General features: G+C 39.2%; 1 protein-coding gene across 1 annotated transcript; it reads left to right on the top strand.

Annotated features, from left to right (window-relative positions):
* Positions 1–827: 827 nt before the first annotated feature.
* LOC101487491 (sodium- and chloride-dependent GABA transporter 2) lies at positions 828–23,465 on the top strand. The gene is made up of 14 exons (XM_024803973.2): positions 828–1,270; positions 1,368–1,502; positions 2,098–2,238; positions 3,006–3,087; positions 3,391–3,523; positions 8,371–8,505; positions 8,610–8,713; positions 8,829–8,953; positions 13,049–13,161; positions 13,253–13,387; positions 20,121–20,223; positions 20,395–20,495; positions 20,620–20,790; positions 21,658–23,465. Exons 1-14 carry the CDS (start codon positions 1,069–1,071, stop codon positions 21,790–21,792), a joined length of 1,815 nt encoding a protein of 604 aa, XP_024659741.2. The 5' UTR covers positions 828–1,068; the 3' UTR covers positions 21,793–23,465.
* The last annotated feature ends 582 nt before the right edge of the window (positions 23,466–24,047 follow it).

Below are 24,047 nucleotides of genomic sequence, written 5' to 3' on the forward strand. Positions count from 1 at the left end.
TTGGAAAATTGACATAATTCTATTGTATTGACTGTATTGAATTGAATATAAGTTTCCTTTAATTTCTGAGGAATTCTACAGTAAATCTGGATGAAAATTGGCACACAGGTACAGTAGGTGTCCCAGAGGAGGGATGTGTTGAAAGTTGTACATCAACTACTCAGGATGATTTTTAATGAATTTTTGAAAATTGACACAATTGTAGTGCATTGGCTGTATTAGATTGAATAAATGTTTCCATTAATTTCTGAGGAATTCTACAGTAAATCTGGATGAAACTTGGCACACAGGTACAGTAGGTGTCCCAGAGGGGGGATGTGTTGAAAGTTGGACATCAACTACTCAGGATGATTTTTAATGAATTTCTGAAAATTGACATAATTCTATTGTATTGACTGTATTGCATTGAATACAAGTACCCTTTAATTTCTGAGGAATTCTACAGTAAATCTGGATGAAAATTGGCACACAGGTACAGTAGGTGTCCCAGAGGGGGGATGTGTTGAAAGTTGGACCTCAACTATTCAGGATGACTTTTAATGAATTTTTGAAATAAACATAATTGTAGTGCATTGACTGTATTGCACTGAATATGAGTTTACTGTGATTTCTGAGTAATATTACAGTAAATCTGGGTAAAAACTGGCCCAGAGGTAAAGTAGGTGTCCGAGAAGAGGATTGTGTTGAAAGCTTGGCATCAACTTTTAAGAATGATTTTTAATGAATTTTTGAATATGCAACCAGACTGTCACGATGGCTGTATTGGGCTGTTCCATTGTAATTTGTGTGCGCGCGTGCGTGTGACTGTTCACGCGCGTGCATGTGTGCGCGAGTCTAGGCTTTCAATCAGGATATAAAGCGAAAAGGCGCTACCGTAAAGACTGGTGTAAAAGCGCAAGGAAATTTATGCGGCGGATAGGAGGCGGCTGGCTTGACCGCGGCTCACAAATGACGGCTCACTTTACCGCAGTTCATATTCGTGTGATCAACCCCGTGTGAGTTTTAGTCCAGTGCGCGGGGAACTTTACACAGAAACAAAGGAAATCTGGCACCAAGTAAACTATTTAAATGGGGGAACAGATGACCACAAACGGCAAGAATGGCACCTCCACAGCTTGTGTGCCAAACAGTCACCCAGAGAAGGCTGAAGAGGTGGAAGGAAGGGGGCACTGGGGAACCAAAGCCGAGTTCATATTGACTGTGATGGGTGCGATCATTGGACCCGGGAATGTGTGGAGGTTCCCCTACCTGTGCTACAGAAACGGAGGAGGTGGGTGAAAGAAACGCTCTTAGTCGTCAAGCACATTTTGTCCACCAGTATTTTTTTCCTCCGTGCGTTAGAACGAAAAATTCCGCCTTTCTTACAGGTGTGTTTTTCATCCCATACATCTTGTTCATATTCACGTGCGGGATCCCCCTCTTTTTCCTTGAGACTGCCTTGGGACAGTACACTAGCCAGGGGGGAATTACTTGCTGGAGAAGGATTTGTCCGCTCTTTCAAGGTAATTAAAATAAACTCCCCCAAATTTTTCTCCGAAATGTCAGTCATACTTTATATATATTCAGTGAGTCCTTATATTTACCAACGGGCTTGTATCCTAGTCTATTTTTTATGCGTGCTCGATTATTCCCCTAGAAACAGAGCTGAGACCGCCTCCGTGTCCAAAAATGGTCTCGGTCCAACAACAAACAGTGTTGAGGCAAGGTGCCAGAGGGAAGTTGTTTACACTTCCAGTAGGAAAGTAATCACTGCTACTGGAAGAGGAAGAATGATAAATTATTTATGCTCATGTAAAAGATTATTACACGCATGATTGTTAAGTGTAAGAACCACATGAATGCATTTCATAAATATGTTGGTTACGTTCCATTTATATTCCTGCTTCATCGCACAACGACCTTATTTATATAATTAGACCTCTGCAAAGAGAAAGTGTTTACACAGTGTTTCGACTGACATTGCACTTGTATATAGCTTACGTCTGCGGTGTTTCCTTTGCGCACCTCTTAGCTCTTAGACTTTAGGTGCTGTGCAAGAACAGAACAGTTTCAATAATTGACCATTACCAATTTTATTTATTTGTTTGTTCATTTTAGGCATGGGCTATGCCAGTCACTTAATCATCGCATTCAGTGCAACATCTTATATTATAATCTTGGCATGGGCGTTCTTTTACCTGTTCCAGTCTTTCAGTGGGGATTTGCCTTGGGCCACATGTGGACACTACTGGAACACAGGTACTACAGTACTGGTATATTCTAAAAAGCAGTGACTATTGTATGCATTGCTTGTTGTGTGCTGTAATAGTTTTGAATATAGAATATATGAAATATAATTTGAAGGCAACACCTTTGACACTGTAAATGGGCATTTTTACTTTGCTGATGTTTTATTTCCACATCAGTCCAGCTCTGAGGTCCTTACACTGGCTGCCTGTCCGTCAGAGGATAGACTTTAAAGTTCTGATGCTGGCCTATAAAGCTGTGAATGGTTTAGGACCAAAATACATCAATGACCTCCTGACCCAGTATGAACCTTCCAGATCCCTCAGGTCATCTGGATCCGGTCTTTTATCAGTTCCCAGAGTCAGAACCAGACACGGAGAAGCTGCATTCAGCTTTTATGCTCCTTATATCTGGAACAAACTCCCAGAAAGCCTCAGATCAGCTGAAACACTCAGTTTATTTAAATCCAGGTTGAAGACTCACCTGTTCTCAGCTGCATTTGAATAAAGCACCAAATCCACACTTTAAGCTTAAATTTCAAAACTTACATTTAACTACTGATTTTATCTACTGTTCTGATTTTATCTGTTTTGATTTTATATACTGTTGTTTGTTTGTTTGTTTGTTAATTAGTTAGTTAGTTTATTTGCTTGTTTTAATCAATTTTAAATCATGCTTTTTATTTGTTCTTGTTTCTAATGTCTCTGTAAAGCACTTTGAATCACCTTGTTGTTGAATTGTGCTATACAAATAAACTTGCCTTGCCTTCCCTATACCAGACTCATGCTTGGACTTAAGCCATCTGAATCTGAGTATGACGTCCAGACTGAACACTACTCTTCCTGTTGTGGAGTTCTGGCAGTAAGCATATAGTCAACTCACACAAGTTAAACAGAATGCTCCCCCCTCCTCCCCTTTTTCACTCCCCTCCCTCACTTGTCTCGTTCCCTCTCTCCTCCTTTCTTTATGATCATTTTCAGATGTTTTCTTTTAACTCTCCACTTCCTCCCACACTTTTTTTTTTTCCTCATTCGTCAGTCATCCAATCTAGCACTCAGTTTTCCTCCCTCCCAATTTCCACATGTCCTTCCCTTTCACCTGCCATTCATTTGTGGTCTCCTGGTCTCCCTCTCACCCACATTACTGCTCCCTTCATTTGACCAGGCGTCGGGTTTTAAAGGTCTCTGGTGGTATTGAGGAAGTTGGGGGCTTGCGATGGGAACTGGTCCTTTGTCTCATCCTCAGCTGGATTATCTGCTACTTTTGTGTTTGGAAGGGTATCAAGTCGACAGGAAAGGTTAGTAATTTAAAAACTGAACATCTTATATATTTTTTTTTCCTTTAAAAAAACAAACAAGAAAAGTTGTAATAGTATATCATAAAACCATTCTAAAAAGATTTTAAAAGTCCTGATAATGTGGCCTTGTGAAAGAATGTACATTAAAAAAAATAACAGAGGATTTAATCTAGAGCCTTGTGGAACACCGTGCTTGTTGACAGCAAACAAACAACAAAAAACAGTGACTCAGTACAAAAATCCAAGATGTCTGAATTAGCAATAAAAGAGCCTTTATTAAAAATCTAATCAATTTTTATTAGAGGGTTGCAGAATGTATGTATTTCCACATAAAATATGTATACATCATTGGGTTGTTTTATATTTGAAGGCTAAACCAAGGTTATTAGAGCTAACTCAAACTAAACTAAAAACTAACATGAGGCAGCTTAGTTAACTAAAATAAAAATAAATACCGGTACTAGGCTTTTGAAAAAAAAAAAAGAAAACAAAGTAAAATGTTTTGTGAAATTGGAAATAAAAATATAATAAAATATTGAGGGACTCACTTTTAGTATTTGTTCATTTTAAAATTTCAAACTAGCATAATAAGGATTTGATGTGCGTTTTTATTGAGACTTTGGATGTCTAAGACTGACTTTCTGAAATCTTGCTTGTGACCTATGCTTTCTATATAATCTTAAAAAGACTAAAACTAACACTAAACAAATACAAATAAACTGAAACAAACAGAACATTTTCAACATTTTCAAACAATAAAGACTAAACTGAAATCATCAAACCCATTCTAAAAACCAAATAAAAGGCAAGGCAAGGCAAGTTTATTTGTATAGCACAATTCAACAACAAGGTGATTCAAAGTGCTTTACAGAGACATCAGAAACAAAAACAAATAAAAAGCATGATTTAAAATTGATTAAAACAAGCAAATAAACTAACTAACTAATTAACAAACAAACAAACAACAGTATATAAAATCAAAACAGATAAAATCAGAACAGTAGATAAAATCAGTAGTTAAATGTAAGTTTTGAAACTTAAGCTTAAAAGTGTGGATTTGGTGCTTTATTCAAATGCAGCTGAGAACAGGTGAGTCTTCAACCTGGATTTAAATAAACTGAGTGTTTCAGCTGATCTGAGGCTTTCTGGGAGTTTGTTCCAGATATAAGGAGCATAAAAGCTGAATGCAGCTTCTCCGTGTCTGGTTCTGACTCTGGGAACTGATAAAAGACCGGATCCAGATGACCTGAGGGATCTGGAAGGTTCATACTGGGTCAGGAGGTCATTGATGTATTTTGGTCCTAAACCATTCACAGCTTTATAGACCAGCATCAGGACTTTAACGTCTATCCTCTGACGGACAGGCAGCCAGTGTAAAGACCTCAGAGCTGGACTGATGTGGTCCACTTTTTTGGTCTTAGTGAGGACTCGAGCAGCAGAGTTCTGAATGAGCTGTAGTTGTCTGACTGATTTTTTAGGTAGACCTGTAAAGATGCTGTTACAGTAATCAAGCCTACTAAAGATGAATGCATGGACTAGTTTTTCCAGGTCCTGTTGAGACATCAGATCTTTTATCCTTGAAATGCTATATATAAAAAAAAATAGAAAATGCAAAACTATAATAACTCTGTGCTAAATGGGTATTGTGTTAGCTTGGGTAAAACTCCAACATCAGAAAAGCATAGTTTTATTCTCTGTTTTACTCATGCTTTAACATCTGGTCAAATTACACAGTAAGTATCAGCTGTATAATTGGCAATTAGAACCATTGATTCATGTATTTTTGAAGACATTTTCACATAGTTATAAAGCAAATAACTGCACTGTTGCACTGTTAAGACACTAACACAGGAGGTACAAGCAACCATTGAAAAAAAAATTTTTTTTTCTTCTGATTGTTGAAACTTTTGGCTAGTGGCTGCTGTAGCTTGCATGGTGCACGGGGTGAGTATTGCCCCATGACACAAACTGACGTCTGCAAACTCACATCCTACAATTCTCTATGTTAATGCATGCATTAGAAACACTAGAATAAAGGCACACAAACACAGTAGCTACTGGAGGGCACAGCACATTAAGTCAGTGTGTCATTACCCAGTCTTACATACCCATGCTTGATCAGGACTTGTTTTCATATTTTGATCTATACTGCTACCCCGTTATCCACATTTTTTCAATGTACAGTACAATTTGATAAATGTTGCTCAATAGGAGTTGCTCAGTATACATGATACAGCAGGGAAAAGCACTTTGCACATTCATCCAAAATTGAATGTGACAGATGTGACATCTGCAGCTGTTTCCTAACCCACTTATATGTCCAAGCACTGGTCCGTCTCCTGCTCCCAGTTTTCCTGTATACCTGTATTATAAGTGTCATTACTGCCTGATGTAATTGTCTGTCATAGCTACCCATCTCATGCCATTTATCTTGAATTTTGTTGCTAGCAATGCTTGTTGTGACATGTGCTGTTGTCCTTTTTTATGAAGAAGATGAAGGAAGTCTTTTTCTGGCTACATAAATGAATATACTCAGTCTCCAAATAGTCAAATGAAATAGTCTCTTCCTATGTTCTTTTAGGACACTGCTGAACATGCAGCAGCTATGTCTCCATCCTCTATTCAGTTTACATTTCAGATGCTTGCATGAAAACCATCTATGAACTCATTTGAATTAATCTGATACTGAAGTGTATGGTTTTCAAACTTGTCATTCATGAAATTTATGAGTAAAGGGGACAAGATTCAATGTTACAGTGGGGCAAAAAAGTATTTAGTCAGCCACCGATTGTGCAAGTTCCCCCACCTAAAATGATGACAGAGGTCAGTAATTTGCACCAGAGGTACACTTCAACTGTGAGAGACAGAATGTGAAAAAAAAATCCATGAATCCACATGGTAGGATTTGTAAAGAATTTATTCGTAAATCAGGGTGGAAAATAAGTATTTGGTCAATAACAAAAATACAACTCAATACTTTGTAACATAACCTTTGTTGGCAATAACAGAGGTCAAACGTTTACTATAGGTCTTTACCAGGTTTGCACACACAGTAGCTGGTATTTTGGCCCATTCCTCCATGCAGATCTTCTGGAGAGCAGTCATGTTTTTGGGCTGTCGCCGAGCAACACGGACTTTCAACTCCCGCCACAGATTTTCTATGGGGTTGAGGTCTGGAGACTGGCTAGGCCACTCCAGGACTTTCAAATGCTTCTTACGGAGCCACTCCTTTGTTGCCCGGGCGGTGTGTTTTGGATCATTGTCATGTTGGAAGACCCAGCCTCGTTTCATTTTCAAAGTTCTCACTGATGGAAGGAGGTTTTGGCTCAAAATCTCACGATACATGGCCCCATTCATTCTGTCCTTAACACGGATCAGTCGTCCTGTCCCCTTGGCAGAAAAACAGCCCCATAGCATGATGTTTCCACCCCCATGCTTCACAGTAGGTATGGTGTTCTTGGGATGCAACTCAGTATTCTTCGTCCTCCAAACACAACGAGTTGAGTTTATACCAAAAAGTTCTACTTTGGTTTCATCTGACCACATGACATTCTCCCAATCCTCTGCTGTATCATCCATGTGCTCTCTGGCAAACTTCAGACGGGCCTGGACATGCACTGGCTTCAGCAGGGGAACACGTCTGGCACTGCGGGATTTGATTCCCTGCCATTGTAGTGTGTTACTGATGGTGACCTTTGTTACTTTGGTCCCAGCTCTCTGCAGGTCATTCACCAGGTCCCCCCGTGTGGTTCTGGGATCTTTGCTCACCGTTCTCATGATCATTTTGACCCCACGGGATGAGATCTTGCGTGGAGCCCCAGATCGTGGGAGATTATCAGTGGTCTTGTATGTCTTCCATTTTCTGATGATTGCTCCCACAGTTGATTTTTTCACACCAAGCTGCTTGCCTATTGTAGATTCACTCTTCCCAGTCTGGTGCAGGTCTACAATACTTTTCCTGGTGTCCTTCGAAAGCTCTTTGGTCTTGGCCATGGCGGAGTTTGGAGTCTGACTGTTTGAGGCTGTGGACAGGTGTCTTTTATACAGATGATGGGTTCAAACAGGTGCCATTCATACAGGTAACGAGTGGGGGACAGAAAAGCTTCTTACAGAAGACGTTACAGGTCTGTGAGAGCCAGAGATTTTCCATGTTTGAGGTGACCAAATACTTATTTTCCACCCTAATTTACGAATAAATTCTTTACAAATCCTACCATGTGAATTCATGGATTTTCTTTTCACATTCTGTCTCTCACAGTTGAAGTGTACCTCTGGTGCAAATTACTGACCTCTGTCATCATTTTAGGTGGGGGAACTTGCACAATTGGTGGCTGACTAAATACTTTTTTGCCCCACTGTATGTGTGCAGTGTGTGACAGGTTTCTTATTGTAAGATCTAAATGGTGCAAAATCGATGCAAAGCATAACTTGGCTGGGATTAGTTGAAGTTTCTTTCAACTTTCCAAAGAACAGTTTTGGCAAAGTATTTAGTAAGCTTTACACCATGTTTTAAAGCACTGATTAGTAATATCAGAAGAGCAGCTATAAAGAAAAGCTGTTGGTGTGATTTTTATCATTTCAAAAGGTAAGTAATATTCACGTTTAAGCTAAACATTACACTGGAAGTTATAGTGATCTGATTAACGTTGTGGGAACTGTTTATTTCAAGAGTAATACACCCAAGATGCTACTAATGTGCCACACCAAAGCTGGATTTAGGAAAGCAAGCGTGCAATACAGTAAAACTAAAGAAAAAAATATGAATAAAATAATGAAATGACAGGTCAAAACAAACTATAACTTTCTTTACCATCTCTTTTCTCTGTTTTTTTTTTTTTTTTTTTCAGGCAGCCTACTTTACAGCAACCTTCCCCTATGTCATGCTATTTGTTTTGCTTATACGTGGTGTTACCCTCCCAGGGGCAAAGGATGGGATCATTTATTACCTCTACCCTGACATTTCTCGCCTGTTAGATGCCCAGGTAAAGAAAGCACATAGAGACCCGAGATCAAAAAAGCTAGATGTTTTACAGTGACATTCATGCACTACAGACACACACACGATGATTTTGTTTGACCTTTCCAGGTGTGGATGGATGCTGGCACTCAAATCTTCTTCTCTTATGCCATTGGCCTTGGTTTCCTCACTTCTCTTGGGAGTTATAACACTTACAACAACAACTGTTATAAGTAAGTCCAGTACTAACTGTCATAAAGATCATTATGATCATCTTTTAAGTTGAGCATCAGCATCTACAACATCTGTGTCTAAGTATTTCTACTTACCATATTCATTTTATTGCAGGGACTGTTTCTACTTGTGTCTGCTGAACAGTGCCACGAGCATTGTGGCAGGCTTTGCCATTTTCTCTGTGTTGGGTTTCATGACATATGAACAAGGAGTGGATATTTCTGAAGTAGCAGAATCAGGCATGTACTGTCTCGCTTCAGTTCAACTATATACTGGACATGAGAGTGGCAGTTTCATACATTTTCTTTGAGGCTTTCTGGTGTTGTAAAAATATTCAGGAAACCTGCATGGCAGCAAACTTTTCACCCTTTGGGAAGATCTTGTGATTCTTCTTTTCTTTCTTTCAATCATAAGAAGCTTTCTGGCAGAGCTCATATGTTGCTCTGCCATTTTATTTTTCTTTTGATGTTTTGGCTTAAACTTGAATCATCTTAGTTAAGGTGAGTCTGATTAAAGCTAACCAGGGGCCTGTTCTTCGTACCGCGCTAAGTGAGTTAGCTGGATGAGATTGTTGACGATTTCGCGTGATCCTGGATCGTTCGGTTCCCCGAAGCCCATCCGGGACTTGCTGTCATAGCAACAGAGCCGTAAGCGTAAACCTGCTGGGGAGCAGGTTTACTTTATGTAAACAGGATTAAATCGCGGCCACGCAGGTATGTCCGCGTCATTTATACGAAAGCAACAGCGATATTCCACCACTGTTTCACCATAAATAAATAACATCAATGTAACTAAAGACAATGCAGCACCTGATCCATTTATTGATTTCACACAGGTCATTTCCTAAAAAAGGGAAATGTACTATTAACATTCTATTACATGTATGTGATTATTACAGATTTAATTCATATTTCAGAGTAGCAATTGTAAATTACTTCGTGTAATCAAGATGAGAGACCACGGCTATAAAAGCGAAGGTGGATTTGGGAAGTCTGTCGCAGTCATATCCTGTCCGTATACGCGAGCCACCCATTGCGGAAGGTGCAAGATTGATAAGGAGAGTCCTCAGAATTCAGCGTATATTGCGGGACAGACAGGATCCTTTAGCTCAGCGCGACAGTGTGCTCATAGAGAGATATCGATTTTCCCGTGAGGGTATTATTTACTTAACCAACTTGTTGACGAGGGGGTGCAGGACCACCACCTGTCTTTTGTTGCTCTGCCCTTTTCTTGGTTGCTGTTATAAACAAACAGATTATTCCAGGGTCTCTTTCCAAGAGACTAAAAGCAATATAAGTGATAAATATTACCATTCTGTAGAATATTCTTATATTTCACTTTTACCTGTTCCCATGTTCTAGTGGGTCCTGTCGTGGCTCTAATGTGAAAGAGGATAAAATATAACATATTATAATATAATGTAATATAATATTGGATAATATAGTGTAATATAATAAATCTACCCTACCGCCTACTGGTGTTGGCCAGAGGGGCTGATGGCGCGATATGGCAGCCTGGCTTCTGTCAGTCTGCCCCAGGGCAGCTGTGGCTACAACTGTAGCTGCCTCCACCAGTGTGTGAATGTGAGAGTGACTGAATAGTGGCATTGTAAAGCGCTTTGGGTGCCTTGAAAAGCGCTATATCAATCCACTCCATTATTATTGTTATTATTAAATTACTTACGAGTTTAATTTGTCAGCAACTTCCTGCCAGCCCTCGCTCCTTGCTTTTGCAGCCTTTGCAGTGTTCCCTTGCGTTCTGATTAAACTCTGAAACTCCTGAAATCCCTCACTCAAGAGTTCTTGCTCTGCTGCCGAAAAATACCGAGCCGAGCGCGCTCCGTCGACATTTTCGCCGACCAATCAGAGGGTTGCCGATCAATGTTTCTACTATCAATGCGTAGCCCCTTTTACGACACCCAGTGATGTCACATTACTTCGTCCAGCTGTACTAATCGTCAACAGCAGGTGTGTTCGGGGAACCGGATTAGCGCGCTCACGGTTAGCGCGATGGTTTGGTCTTGGATGTTTCATTTGATCTTGGATGTAGTAAGCGACGTACGAAGCACAGGGCCCAGTGGATACTAGGAATGCAGAGGCTAAAGTTGGCAACCCTGTATTATTATCAGCAGATAATAATACAGGATTGCCAACTTTCAGGCCTTTTGGGAAGGTGGCTAATAGTTGAGATATGTAACTATATTTATTACAGGCAATTAATTGGTATTAATTCATTTTTGGTATATATACATTAGGGGTGCAACGATATTCGTATCGATATTGAACCGTTCGATACAGTGCTTTCGGTTCGGTATGCATATGTATCGAACAATACAACATTTGTAATTTATTTTATCAATTTTCCTTCTGACGATGCTGTCTGTGTTGAGCGCTCAGTGAATCTGTGTTCGACTACTCCGCCTAGGCTGCACTGTCCAGCGCAGATCCACTGAGCGCTCAACACAGACAGCATAGTCAGAAGGAAGAGCGCAGGGCAAGCTAGCGAGACAGAAGTTAAGCTCTGCTTGCAACAAGCAAATTGAACCTCATTCAGATCTGGCGTTTGGAATTATTTTGGTTTTCATGTGATGTATGACCCTGAAGGTAAGCGAGTCATGGACTAAAGTAAAACAGTATGTTGGATGTGCCATGCAATGCTCAATTACATTGGTGTGAACTAGTGTGTTAGCGCAGTTAGCTCGTTAACGTGTTGGCCGTCTAGCCCCATGCACAGAGCAATCGGCGGTAGCTCGTTAACGGAGATTTGCCGTGTTGTGGCGTTAAGGTCATTTCAACGAGATTAACCTGAAAGCACTAGTGGGAACACAACGAATATGACTGCACATTTACGCCGACATCATCCTAGTGCAAAGACAAAAACAACAAGCATGCTACTAACTTTAGCCGAGTCATTTAGACAGCTGTTAGCACATGATTCTCCTTATGCTGCTGAGAATATAGCCCAGAAGAAGCGGATAGTATAGCTTTTATTTTGGAAAGAGACATTTCTCTGTAATAAACTCTCTTTTCCAAAGATGAGTGATTCCTCAATCAGATACAGGGCTCGCAATATCGCTAGCCCGACGTCCCGGGGCTAGCGATTTTTTCAGTCTGGCTACCAAAATCTATCTCTGCCCTGCCCGTCGGGCTATTGTACGAAAAATATATGTCAATGCTTTTGCATTCTTTCAGAAATGTAGCTGGGTAATTATGTCATTGGCATCGGTGAGCCACTGTCAATATGTGACATATTGAAGTCGCGTTTGAATTTGCGCTTGTTTTTTTGCTTTCACTTTGCAATCATGCGAACTGTGTATAGAGAGCGACAGTACTGATCTGTGAGTGATGATAATTTGTGCACCAATTCCTCTGACATCGTCTTATCAATCGTTAGCTTACTATGCAAACATGACAAGTGAAATCTCCCGCAGCTTAAACATGTGAGAGGTTGGTCGCGCAGAGAATCGCTGAGCTTATGTGAGTGAGTGTGTAAAAGCATTTCAGTTCTGCTGAGCCAAATAAGACAGGTCAGGGTGAAGAAGTGACAGCCAAAGAAAAGCTTACCACAAAACGGAGAAGTTATGACAAATCAGACTATAAGGCAAAAAGAAAGTGCAGCTTTATGGTTTCATGGACAAAAGAATTTCTGTGGCTGCAATATGATGAGCTAAATAACCAGGGCTGCACATAAGTGGTCCGCAGGTGCGCATTCGCTGTCAAAATAAAAAACACGCACAAGGGTTAGGGTTAAATTTAAAAACTGTACTTTTGAGTTAAAATATATATTTATAATTTTAATAAATGACAAATTAAAAATGCATGAACATTTTTTTTGTATCGAAAAAATATCGAACCGTGACACCAAAGTATCGAACCGAACCGAACCGTGAATTTTGTGTATCGTTGCACCCCTAATATACATATATATAAAGTAATAATCTGGCTCATTAAACCTTTAAATTTTTCTTTTTGAGGGAATCAGTAAGACAATAATGGCAAATTAGTTTCCACAGCTAGTACACCACTATGGCTAGGCAATAAAAGTCTATGACGCTAGAAACATGGTTGAGCAGCTGAACTACAATAACAAGCGAAAACAGGAACTTTAAATGGATTGTACTGCAGACCGCAAGGCAAACTGCTGTGGCTGACAAAACAATAACAACAAAAAAGGATGTTTTTGTAAAGAAATTGATGGATCCCTTGGCCTCTCCTTTAGCACCATAATAGAGATAAAAGCAATAAGACAGTATACTGAAGTATCCACACATAACGATTCCTGTCTGTGTCCTATAATTGACATCTTTGATCTGTCTTTACATTATTTGTTTTTAGGTCCAGGGTTGGCATTCATTGTTTACCCCCGTGCTGTAGCCATGATGCCAGTGCCCCAAGTGTGGTCGGTGTGTTTCTTCCTCATGATCATTCTGCTTGGGTTGGATAGTCAGGTACTAATCCACGTTAGAGTATGTATGAATGAAGAAATGGAATACTGTGTGACTAATGAACAAACCGTGTGTTGCAATTGGTTCCTTACAGTTTGTTGGTCTGGAGTGTGTGATGACATCACTGGTTGATCTTTTTCCTTGCCTGCATCAAGGCTATAGACGTGAGCTGCTTCTGCTGGCTGTATGCTGTACCTGCTGTTTGCTGGGACTCTCCTTGGTCACTGAGGTACGTATTCAGTACAGACGGAGCTACACGATAAGAAAACATTAAGGACGTTTTTGATACTGTTTGACCGATATAGCTCTTAATGTGATTTGTAGTGAGACTGAAAGAACTATATAAGGTATGTAGTCAACTACTAACTAAACCTTAGTTATTGACACTACATGTTTTAGTGTACAGGTAGAATCAAAGGAAGTGGCCTCTACTGGAACACATTTAAAAAATAGGGATGAAACAGTGGGGTTAAATCCATGTATTCTGGGGGGCTAAGACAGATCTAATGAAAAATAAACGAACAGAATAAACTTATACTATAAATCTTATATCTAAACATTTAGTTTTACCTAAAAATGAGACCGCTATGGTGTGCTAACTAGAATACAGTTCATATTTAGGAGTTTTTTCCCCAAGGATCCAATTTCCAAGTATGGAAAAATTCTTTTACATAGCAAGAACACGTATGTGCTCCAGATGTGAGTTTGATCAATTTTGGTTTTGGTGTAACACTATAACCCGCAACTGAAATCCTTTACTCTTGTCACTGTGCAAAACAAGTATTGCATGTTGCATTCTTGCTCTTTTATCTCCAGGATTACTGCTACTGTGGTGTATACTTTATGAATGATGCCTTTGAGTTGGGGGAGTTGTATCTGGGGATTGCGTGGGTTGCATTTGGCCACGGTTTCCATGCTAAGTAGAGCGGATGCAGCTGTCATGACTGGTGGTTGGGTATCACTTACCTTTGTAACACTGCCTTTTTATACTGGTTCCAACTTAGTATCTTAGCATGGTTCCCACTGCACTAGAGCCTCTATAGCTCCAGCTGTGACTGACGCTTCCTTCTTTTGACGTTCCAGCTCTAGAAAACAGCTGCATTTTAATTATGTATTTGGGTCTTCTGCTCATCTAAGGTTCTTGAATATGTTGCTGTAGCTTCTCAGTACTTGCTCATATGTGTCTTGTTCTAGTAATGCACTTTAATCAGCATGTCCTGCTTGCCTGACATTCAATGCAAAGATTGTGGTTTGACGCTACAGCAATATTTCTCTTGCTCATGTTTCAGTGTAAGCTTGTGCATTAATCAATGCTTTGTTGTGTTCTTTAAATGAATTAATGGCTTTGCTGTAATATTTAACCTATTTAACACAAGCTAAAGTTAAATTTAAGGTGACAGTTAAATATATATGGCTGACATACATATGGTTTTTAATTATTTTAACTGGCAAAATAATATACACAAAATTTTGTGATTGGATACCATTTAATTATTGAAGTTCCAACCAAGATATAATAATTTATTTGATTCCAAATTACTATTAATAAGAAAAGACAAATTTAAGTTTATTTACCCCATATCAGTCACCTGAAGTAAAATAAAATTCACAATAATGCACCTCGATTGAATTTTCAAGTTTTAACACTTTCAAAATATCTATGTGGTTATTTTATTAAGGTTAAAATCATGTGCACTTAATTAACTAATTATCAGCAAGTGTGACCACGTCTATAATAGTGGATGTTTTGGCAGTTTGCTGGTCTGGAGCACTCAGGTGAGTGTTAACACTATGCCATGCTATTCTGGGAGTGGACATTTTTAAGATTAGGCCATACAATGCCCGGGAAAAAAAACCTCTAAGCCTCAGTTAGCATGTTGAAGTTTATAATAGAAAAAAAAACTGAATAAGTAGGGCTTGCCTGGAAGGCTTACTAAGAGAAAACATTTTTTCCTCTAAAAAGAGTATGACAGATTTGGTTTAGCTTTGCAAAGCAGCATCTGAAGAAACCACAAGTATGCTGGAACAATGTCCTTTGGACAGACAAGATCAACGTGGAGATGATTAGCCATAATGCACAGAGTCACAGATGTCAAGCAACTCATGAAGTTTACATTACTTGCTGGAGGAGGGGTGATGAATCAGGCTTGCTATGCAGCTTGCAGTCATTGAGCAGAACATGCCGTAGTATTTTAGAGTCAAATGTGAGACCAACTTGAAACTAAAGCTTGGCTGAAACTGGGCCGTGCAACAGGATAATGATTCCAAGCACAACAACAAATCCAAAACAGAATGGCTGACAAAGAAAAATAAAAATCAAGACGCTGCAATGGCCCAGACCTCAAACAGAATGAAATGCTGCAGTGGAGCCTTAACAGAGCTATGCATAAATAAATTGTTGTAGGGAAGACTTGGCTAAAGTTTCTCAGAATCAGAATATTTTATTAGTAATTGGGGAAGACTGGGCTAAAATTCTTCCACAATGACATTAGAAACCAATAAAGAAGTTATTGCTGCGAAAGGGGGTTTTATAAGGTGTTATATCATGGAGGTGCAGGCTTTTGGATTGAGCACTCATAACAAGCCAGATGATTCATTTCTTCTTTAGCCTGGAGCATGTGGTGTCTGTGTGTTCCAAAAATGTCAATTCATGACCACAGAGCAGTTTTTTACTCCATGTCCATGTTGAATGAGCTCTGGCACAGAGATACTGTAAGAGCAGTGTTTCTGGATTGTGTCCACATAAGGCTTTTTCTTTGCCTTCATCTGCATTTGTGGGTGACGTGGCAGACAATGATTTCTGGAAGTGATCCTTAGACTAGTAGTGCAGTGATTTCCATGACAGAATCATGCCTGTTTTTAATGAAGTGCTGTTTGAGAGCTTAGGGATCTCAGGCATCTAATATTAAGAATCAGCCTTGTCCATATTCAGTCTTGTTGACAGACAACATGTTATGTACACATAGATGATAAGTTGTTTACAGTCTTCACAATTTTACAATTTACAATTTGAAATTGTGAGATGGAACGGTTGGAAAAGTGAAGATGAAGTCACCTGTGTCCCAAATTTTCTTGTTGAATCGCTGCATATTGGAGAAGTGAAAATGTTTTTTAGCTGGAGGATCCGGTCTTTTAGAATCAGAATCAGAATACTTTATTAATCCCGAAGGAAATTATGGGTTACAGCAGGCAGCATGCTAATGGCGGATCTGCACTTACAAAGGAACCTTTATAAGTGTAGGGCAACTAAACTGGCCAAACGGAGCTCCAACACAAGCATAATGTAATTAGAGTACCATACCTGGAATGAATGTAGAAAAACATTAAAAGAGATGTCTTTTATCTCAAAAATCTCTTTAAAAACACCACAGAAGAGAAGTTTCTATGATGAAGCACAATGCAAAATCTGGTAGTTAAAACCACCAGCTTTACTAGATATATATATATATATTAGGAAATCAGAGTGTCATTACAGTTAGTTTGTATATATGTATATATATATATATATATATATATATATATATATATATATATATTACCACGGTGGTCCCCGTGGTAATCGGAGCACTAGGTGCGGTGACTCCCAAGCTAGCTGAGTGGCTCCAGCAGATCCCGGGAATAACATCGGAGATCTCTGTCCAGAAGAGCGCAGTCCTGGGAACAGCTAAGATACTGCGCAGGACCCTCAAGCTCCCAGGCCTCTGGTAGAGGACCCGAGCTTGAAGGATAAACCGCCCGCAGGGGCGTGCTGGGTGTATTATTTATTCTTTTTTTATATATATATATATATATATATATATACATATATATATATATATATATATAATAGGGTGCAACGATACTCGTATCGATATTGAACCGTTCGATACCGTGCTTTCGGTTTGGTACGCATATGTATCAAACAATACAAAATTTTTAATTTATTTTATCAAGTTTCCTTCTGCTGTCTGTGTTGAGCGCTCAGTGGATCTGTGCTCGACAGTGCAACACAGATTCACTGAGCGCAGCGCAAGCTAGCGAGACAGAAGTTGCAACATGGAAAATTGAACCTCCCCCACCCTCATTCAGATCTGGGGCCCGTTCTTCGTACGTCGTTTACTTCATCCAAGATCAAATGACACATCCAAGACCAAATCATCGCGCTAACCGTGAGCTCGCTAATCCGGTTCTCCGAACACACCTGCTGTTGACGATTAGTACAGCTGGATGAAGTAATGTGAGATCACTGGGTGTCGTAAAAGGGGCTACGCATCGATAGTAGAAACATTGATCGGCAACCCTCTGATTGGTCGGCGAAAATGTCGAAGGAGCGCGCTCGGTATTTTTCGGCAGCAGAGCAAGAACTCTTGAGTGAGGGATTTCAGGAGTTTCAGAGTTTAATCAGAACACAAGGGAACACTGCAAAGGCTGCAAAAGCAAGGAGAGAGGGCTGGCAGGAAGTTGCTGACAAATTAAACTCGTAAGTGATTTAATAATAACAATAATAATGGATTGGATTTATATAGCGCTTTTCAAGGCACCCAAAGCGCTTTACAATGCCACTATTCAGTCACTCTCACATTCACACACTGGTGGAGGCAGCTACGGTTGTAGCCACAGCTGCCCTGGGGCAGACTGACAGAAGCGAGGCTGCCATATCGCACCATCGGCCCCTCTGGCCAACACCAGTAGGCGGTAGGGTAGATTTATTATATTGCACTATATTATCCAATATTATATTACATTATATTATATTATGTTATATTATATCCCCTTACACATTAGAGCCACAACAGGACCCACTAGAACATGGGAACAAGTAAAAGTGAAATATAGGAATATTCTACAGAATGGTAATATTTATCACTTATATTGCTTTTCGTCTCTTGAAAAGAGACCCTGAAATAATCTGTTTGTTTGTTCATAACAGCAACCAAGAAAAGGGCAGAGCAAAAAAAAAGACAGGTGGTGGTCCTGCACCCCCTCGTCAACAAGTTGGTTAAGTGAATAATACCCTCACGGGAATATCGATATCTCTCTATGAGCACACTGTCGCGCTGAGCTAAAGGATCCTGTCTATCCCGCAATATACGCTGAATTCTGAGGACTCTCCTTATCAATCTTGCACCTTCCGCAATGGGTGGCTCGCGTATACGGACAGGACATGGCTGCGACAGGCTTCCCAAATCCACCTTCGCTTTTATAGCCGTGGTCTCTCATCTTGATTACACAAAGTAATTTGCAATTACTACTCTGAAATATGACTTACATCTGTAATAATAGTACATTTCCCTTTTTTAGGAAATGACCTGTGTGTATCTGTGTGAAATCAATAGAAGGATCAAGTGCTGCATTATCTTTAGTTACATTGATGTTATTTATTTATGGTGAAACAGTGGTGGAATATCGCTGTTGCTTTCGTATAAATGAAGCGGACATACCTGCGTGGCCGCGATCTAATCCTGTTTGCATAAAGTAAACCTGCTCCCGAGCAGGTTTACGCTTACGGCTCTGTTGCTATGGCAGCAAGTCCCGGATGAGCTTCGGGGAACCGAACGATCCAAGATCACGCGAAATCGTCAACAATCTAATCCAGCTAACTTACTTAGCGAGGTACGAAGAACGGGCCCCTGGCCTTTGGAACTATTTTGGTCTTCATGTGAAGTATGACCCTGAAGGTAAGCGTGTCATGGACTAAAGTAAAACAGTATGTCGGATGTGCCACACAATGCTCAATTACATGGGTGGGAACTAGTGGTTAGCGCAGTTAGCTCGTTAACGTGTTGGCCGTCCAGCCCCACACATGGGGCGATCCGCGGTAGCTCGTTAACGGAGATTTGCCGTGTTGTGGCGTAAACATCACTTCAGATTAACGCTGACAGCACTAGTGGGAACACAACAAATATGACTGCACATTTACTCCGACATCATCCTAGTGCAAAGACAAGTGGAAACAGACAAAACAACAAGCACGCATGCTACAAACTTTACCCAAGTCATTTAGACAGCCGTTAGCACATGATTCTCCTTATGGGGACCTGATATGTTTAATAATATGCTGCTGAGAATATAGCCCAGAAGAAGCGTATAGTATAGCTTTTATTTTGGAAAGAGCCATTTCTCTGTAATAAACTCTCTTTTCCAAAGATGAGTGATTTCTCGATCAGATAGATTTATTTTTTTCTTACTTTTTTGTTTCAGCAACATTAAATTTAAAAACTGTACTTTTGAGTTAAAATATATATTTATAATTTTAATAAATGACAAATTAAAAAAGCATGAACACTTTTTTGTATCGAAAAAATATCGAACTGTGACACCAAAGTATCGAACCGAACCGTGAATTTTGTGTATCATTGCACCCCTAATATATAACTGTAATGACGCTCTGATTTCCTAAATTTTAACAGAAAGAAAAAGACACTGATCAGAAGAGATTTCGTTTGATAAGGTGGATTTCAAGATTCTGGCAAAAGGCCTATAATAGTTACCCTTTTCTTGGAAAACACTTTTAATTTTAAAAACTTTGCACTGCAAAAGTTTTTAGATAACAGATCTGAGATCACTCTGGTTAAGTCTCAAAATGGCAAAGACATAATTAGGCAACATACACGGGAGCTACAACAACTTACTGTTTTCTGGTGTAATATACAATTTTACAGTATTACCATGGCAACCACAATTAGAATAAACATCAGAATTTTTATATAAGTTTTATAAGTTTGCATCTAATTGGTATAAAACCATCAAACTGCTTTAGTAAATTTTTAATTACTCTATTAAAATGTAAATTGCTCCAGTAAACCCTAAGGAAAAAAAATGCATTATAAAGTCATGCCAAGGGACATGACCAAGCATGCTTGTGTCAACTGTTGTGAGTGAGACTGAGTATGTCTGTGATTAGCTTTATTTCCTAACTTTCTTTTTATCATTGGATTTGAACCACTGTGTATTATTCCCCCTGTCCTTTTTTGTTTTTTTAGGGAGGAATGTATCTGTTCCAGCTGTTAGATCATCATGTCTGTAGTGGCACCACTCTGCTGCTTCTCTCTTTTTGCCAGTCTGTGAGCATTGGCTGGGTGTATGGTAAGTCAGACAAATAGCCAACCAATTACAGACTGTGTTGTGACAAAAAAAAAAGACGCTGCTCAGATTCAGAACAATTTTCATTGAGACAAAGACCAGCGTCTGCTTGTTTGGTATAGATTAGTTTGAAATAAATGGTTGGTCTTTCTAATAGCTCTCTTTTACCTAAAGGTGCTGATCGTTTTTATGGTAACATCTCAGACATGATTGGCTATCGTCCACACCCATTCATGAAGTACTGTTGGCGCTACATCACTCCTTTCACCTGTTTTGTAAGTCATGTCATATAATAATGTATAATTTGTGTTTCCCTTTCCACAGTTTTGGCACCGCAGAGTATTCACACTTTTCAGTTTCACACTGAAGAATAATCCACTTTGTCTTATTTCATCACAGGGCACCTTTGTCTTCTCCATTGTCAGATATTCCCCACTGAAGTTCAGTAGCACTTATGTTTATCCACTCTGGGCCAACATCTTGGGCTGGTTCATTGCCACAGTCTCCCTCTCCCTCATTCCACTGTTTCTATTATATAAAATAATCCAGGGAAAGGGCACTCTTCGACAGGTGAGCCTTTTTTCTCTCAAAAATTGTGGAATCAGTATGAGATAGCTTATATTTGATGGGGAATGGATTCACTTTTAAGAACCATCACTGACAAAGAAAAACAATAACTTATGACATTGAGCGTTCACTGTTTTTATTGTTTATCTATGCTTAGTTATTTTGGTGTATTAATAGACATAGAATAGTTTTTATCAGTGGGAAAAGCTGTTAAATGCATGAAAATGCAGTTAAAAGTCCAAAACCTATGGCCCTGTTCACATTTTCCAAAGCAGTCCAGTCTGAGTTGGAGACTTTGGTTGGCTGATTCTGGCCCCTGGGTCTGAGAAAAGTGCTTGGATTTTCCCACATTGTTAAATTCAGTGTTTGAACATTTTTAAAGAGTTTTGGACTGCATACACTGAATCCCTGGCCTTTCACCAGGAGTATCAGCAGGAGATCTCAAATCATCTTACATAAGAATGGGTTTATGGAAAACACTTTTAGAATTAATACAGGGAAAACAATGGACTCTTTTTTTCTGTTTAATTAGCGAGCCTTACTCCACCATAATGTGACCGTGGCCTCTGAGTTTCATGTTAAGTCAGTTCTGTTCTACTGCTGCAAATACTTATCAGCACACTAAACGTATTTCACCTTTTTTGTGTTTTTATTACATCTTCATGAAATGTCAAATTATAATATTGTAATACTGAATTGTTCTTTTACAGGAAAACTGAATGCAATTCTTTCATTGGTTGTAAAGTTTCAAGATTGTATTTAATTGCGCCTCATATCTTCCAAAAATGTTAATCAAAAATCTATTTAAAGATGGCTTTTTTTAAATCCTCAAAACAATTACAATCTACAATTTATCCTTTCTTTCCTCAGCGTTTCTTAGAGCTCTGCCAGCCTGTAGACGAACCGCTGTTTGATCAAAACCTCCATCTTGCTTTGGGACGAGATGGTACAGCAGACCACACAGACCTCGCTCCTTTATCATGCAATGGGGAAAACACTCAATGAACACAATAACATAACGGACATTGTAAATTACTCTCTGCTTTTCTGAGCTTTTATCCATCTAATGAAACTTAAAGAGTGCTTTGAAAAGAACAAGCATGCCCTGAAATTTTTACCTACAGCTTTCACATTTGTACCTTACCTTAGTTTACCTTTATCTAATTATATTTCATCTTTAAGCTTTAATATCTTCAATAGCAATAAACATATATTATCAAAATATATTAGAACAAGCTTATATACTGTTTATATAGTTTGTCTTAAGCGAGCTGAATAATAGAACTACACACACACACACACACACACACACACACACACACACACACACACACACACACACACACAGACACTCATATAATTTTAAGCTGCGTTACCATTTCATATGAATAAATAAATCCCATGCAGTGATGGGATCAAAATGCTGGCATTCTGATCCATGAGAAGGCAACTCTGTAGTCAGTACTACATTATTCCATGACTAAAGTACTCATGTAGTACCCATCTGTAAACTCAGGCGTAGTTTTGAACTCATCTGTTAATTCTTGTAACTGTATCTAGACCGTTTACCAAATCTGTCCAGACAATTGTTACTATTAATTCAATTATTATTTTTTTATTAGTTTGTATCGGTATTGTTTGTTTTGCTTAGTCACTTTGTTCATTTCATTTCAGTTTCAAATATTTAAAAGTGTTTGCTTCTTCATTTTTTCCATAACATGGAGGGTTTTGTATTAAATTCAGAATGTGATTTGCAATAATGACGTCCCAGTCTCAAAAAACACATTCTTCTTGTGGTGTTGTGTTGATAATTTTGACCAAAGGGACAGACTAAAGCTGAAGAAATGTTCTGTATATTATTATTTTAGCTTAGATACGATATGAAAAGTGTAAAAAGCAGCCAAAATCTACAGAAAGGCTGAAGACCACTTAAAAATTCTACAAGAATATTTTGCTCCTTGTAGGGTAGGTAACTGTATTGATCTGACATGTCATGGTCCTGGGCCATGTGGGCCCAGTAGTCTTAGTTCCTTGTATTTTTGTATTTCGTTCCTTATTTAGACCATGTTTTCTGAGTTGCCCTGTTGTGTTGTTCCCTAAGTGTTTTCCCTTCATGGCTTTTACCCCCTGTGTGCCCCTCTGTGTATCTGTGAGCCCTCGTCTCTCCTTATGTTTTATTCCATGTTTCCCCTGCCCTTTATGTCTAAGTTCTCCCCGTGCTCTCGCTCCCCCGTGTGCCCTCTATGTATTTATGAGCCCTCGTCTCCCTTTGTGGTTGTTTCATGTTTCCCCAGCCCGTTATGTCTGTGTTTTCCCCGTGCTCTCTCTCCTCCTGTCTGAACCTCTGTGCCTGTACGTCATGTTCAGTTCACCCCGCCCTGTCTCGTTATGATTATCAGTGTCACCTGTGTTCCCCGTGTGTGCCCACTTTCCTCGTTAACCCTCTGTGTATTTCTGTCTGAGTCTCCCTCTGTTCGGCGTCGCGTTCTCCCTCATGCCGTGTGTGGTTCTCCCCGTGTCTTCCGGTATATGTTACTTTAGCTTTTCCCAGTTTAGTGTAGTTTTGCATTGCTTTTGTATCATCGTTATTGTTTATCACCTGTCAGCAATAAAGCTGCATTTTGAGTTTATCCCCCGTGTCTGTGAGTTTGCAATTTGGGTCCTCATCCTGCCTGCCACACGGCCGAATCATGACATGACAATGGAAATTGTTGTGTTACGGCAGCAATATAAAGAATAGGAAGCAAAATATGAAGAAATGAGGAGTGGCTATTTCTGTTTCGCAATTTCTTGAATAAAAAAATTAACCCTATATATTTTTTTGTGCAGTAAAGCAGATTATTTAATTATTTAATTAAAATGTATTTGAAGAGAAAATAAATATTTTCCACTTAGTGAACCAAACTATAATTTTTATATATATATATATATATATATATATATATATATAAATATAAATAATTACAAAGTGTGTGTCTGTTGGTAAAATAAGTGTTGGACACGTCACCAGTTTTCAAAGTAACTATATTTCTAAAGGTGCTATTGACACGAAATTATCTTTCACACAAACTATTTATACTTTTTCCCACTCCTGCACAGTGGGCGTGGACCACCCATAATTTTGTTGTACATATAAAATGACAATAAAGGGCTACTCTATTCTATTCTAAATCCTGACTGTTCTGTGGATTCAGGTGACTGGCCAGCTTCCACCAGCTTTAATTCCTTCTCTGAAACCAAATGAGAGTTTCCTTGGGTGT

The sequence above is a fragment of the Maylandia zebra genome, linkage group LG10 (assembly GCF_041146795.1).
Source record: "Maylandia zebra isolate NMK-2024a linkage group LG10, Mzebra_GT3a, whole genome shotgun sequence".
NCBI lineage: Eukaryota > Metazoa > Chordata > Actinopteri > Cichliformes > Cichlidae > Maylandia > Maylandia zebra.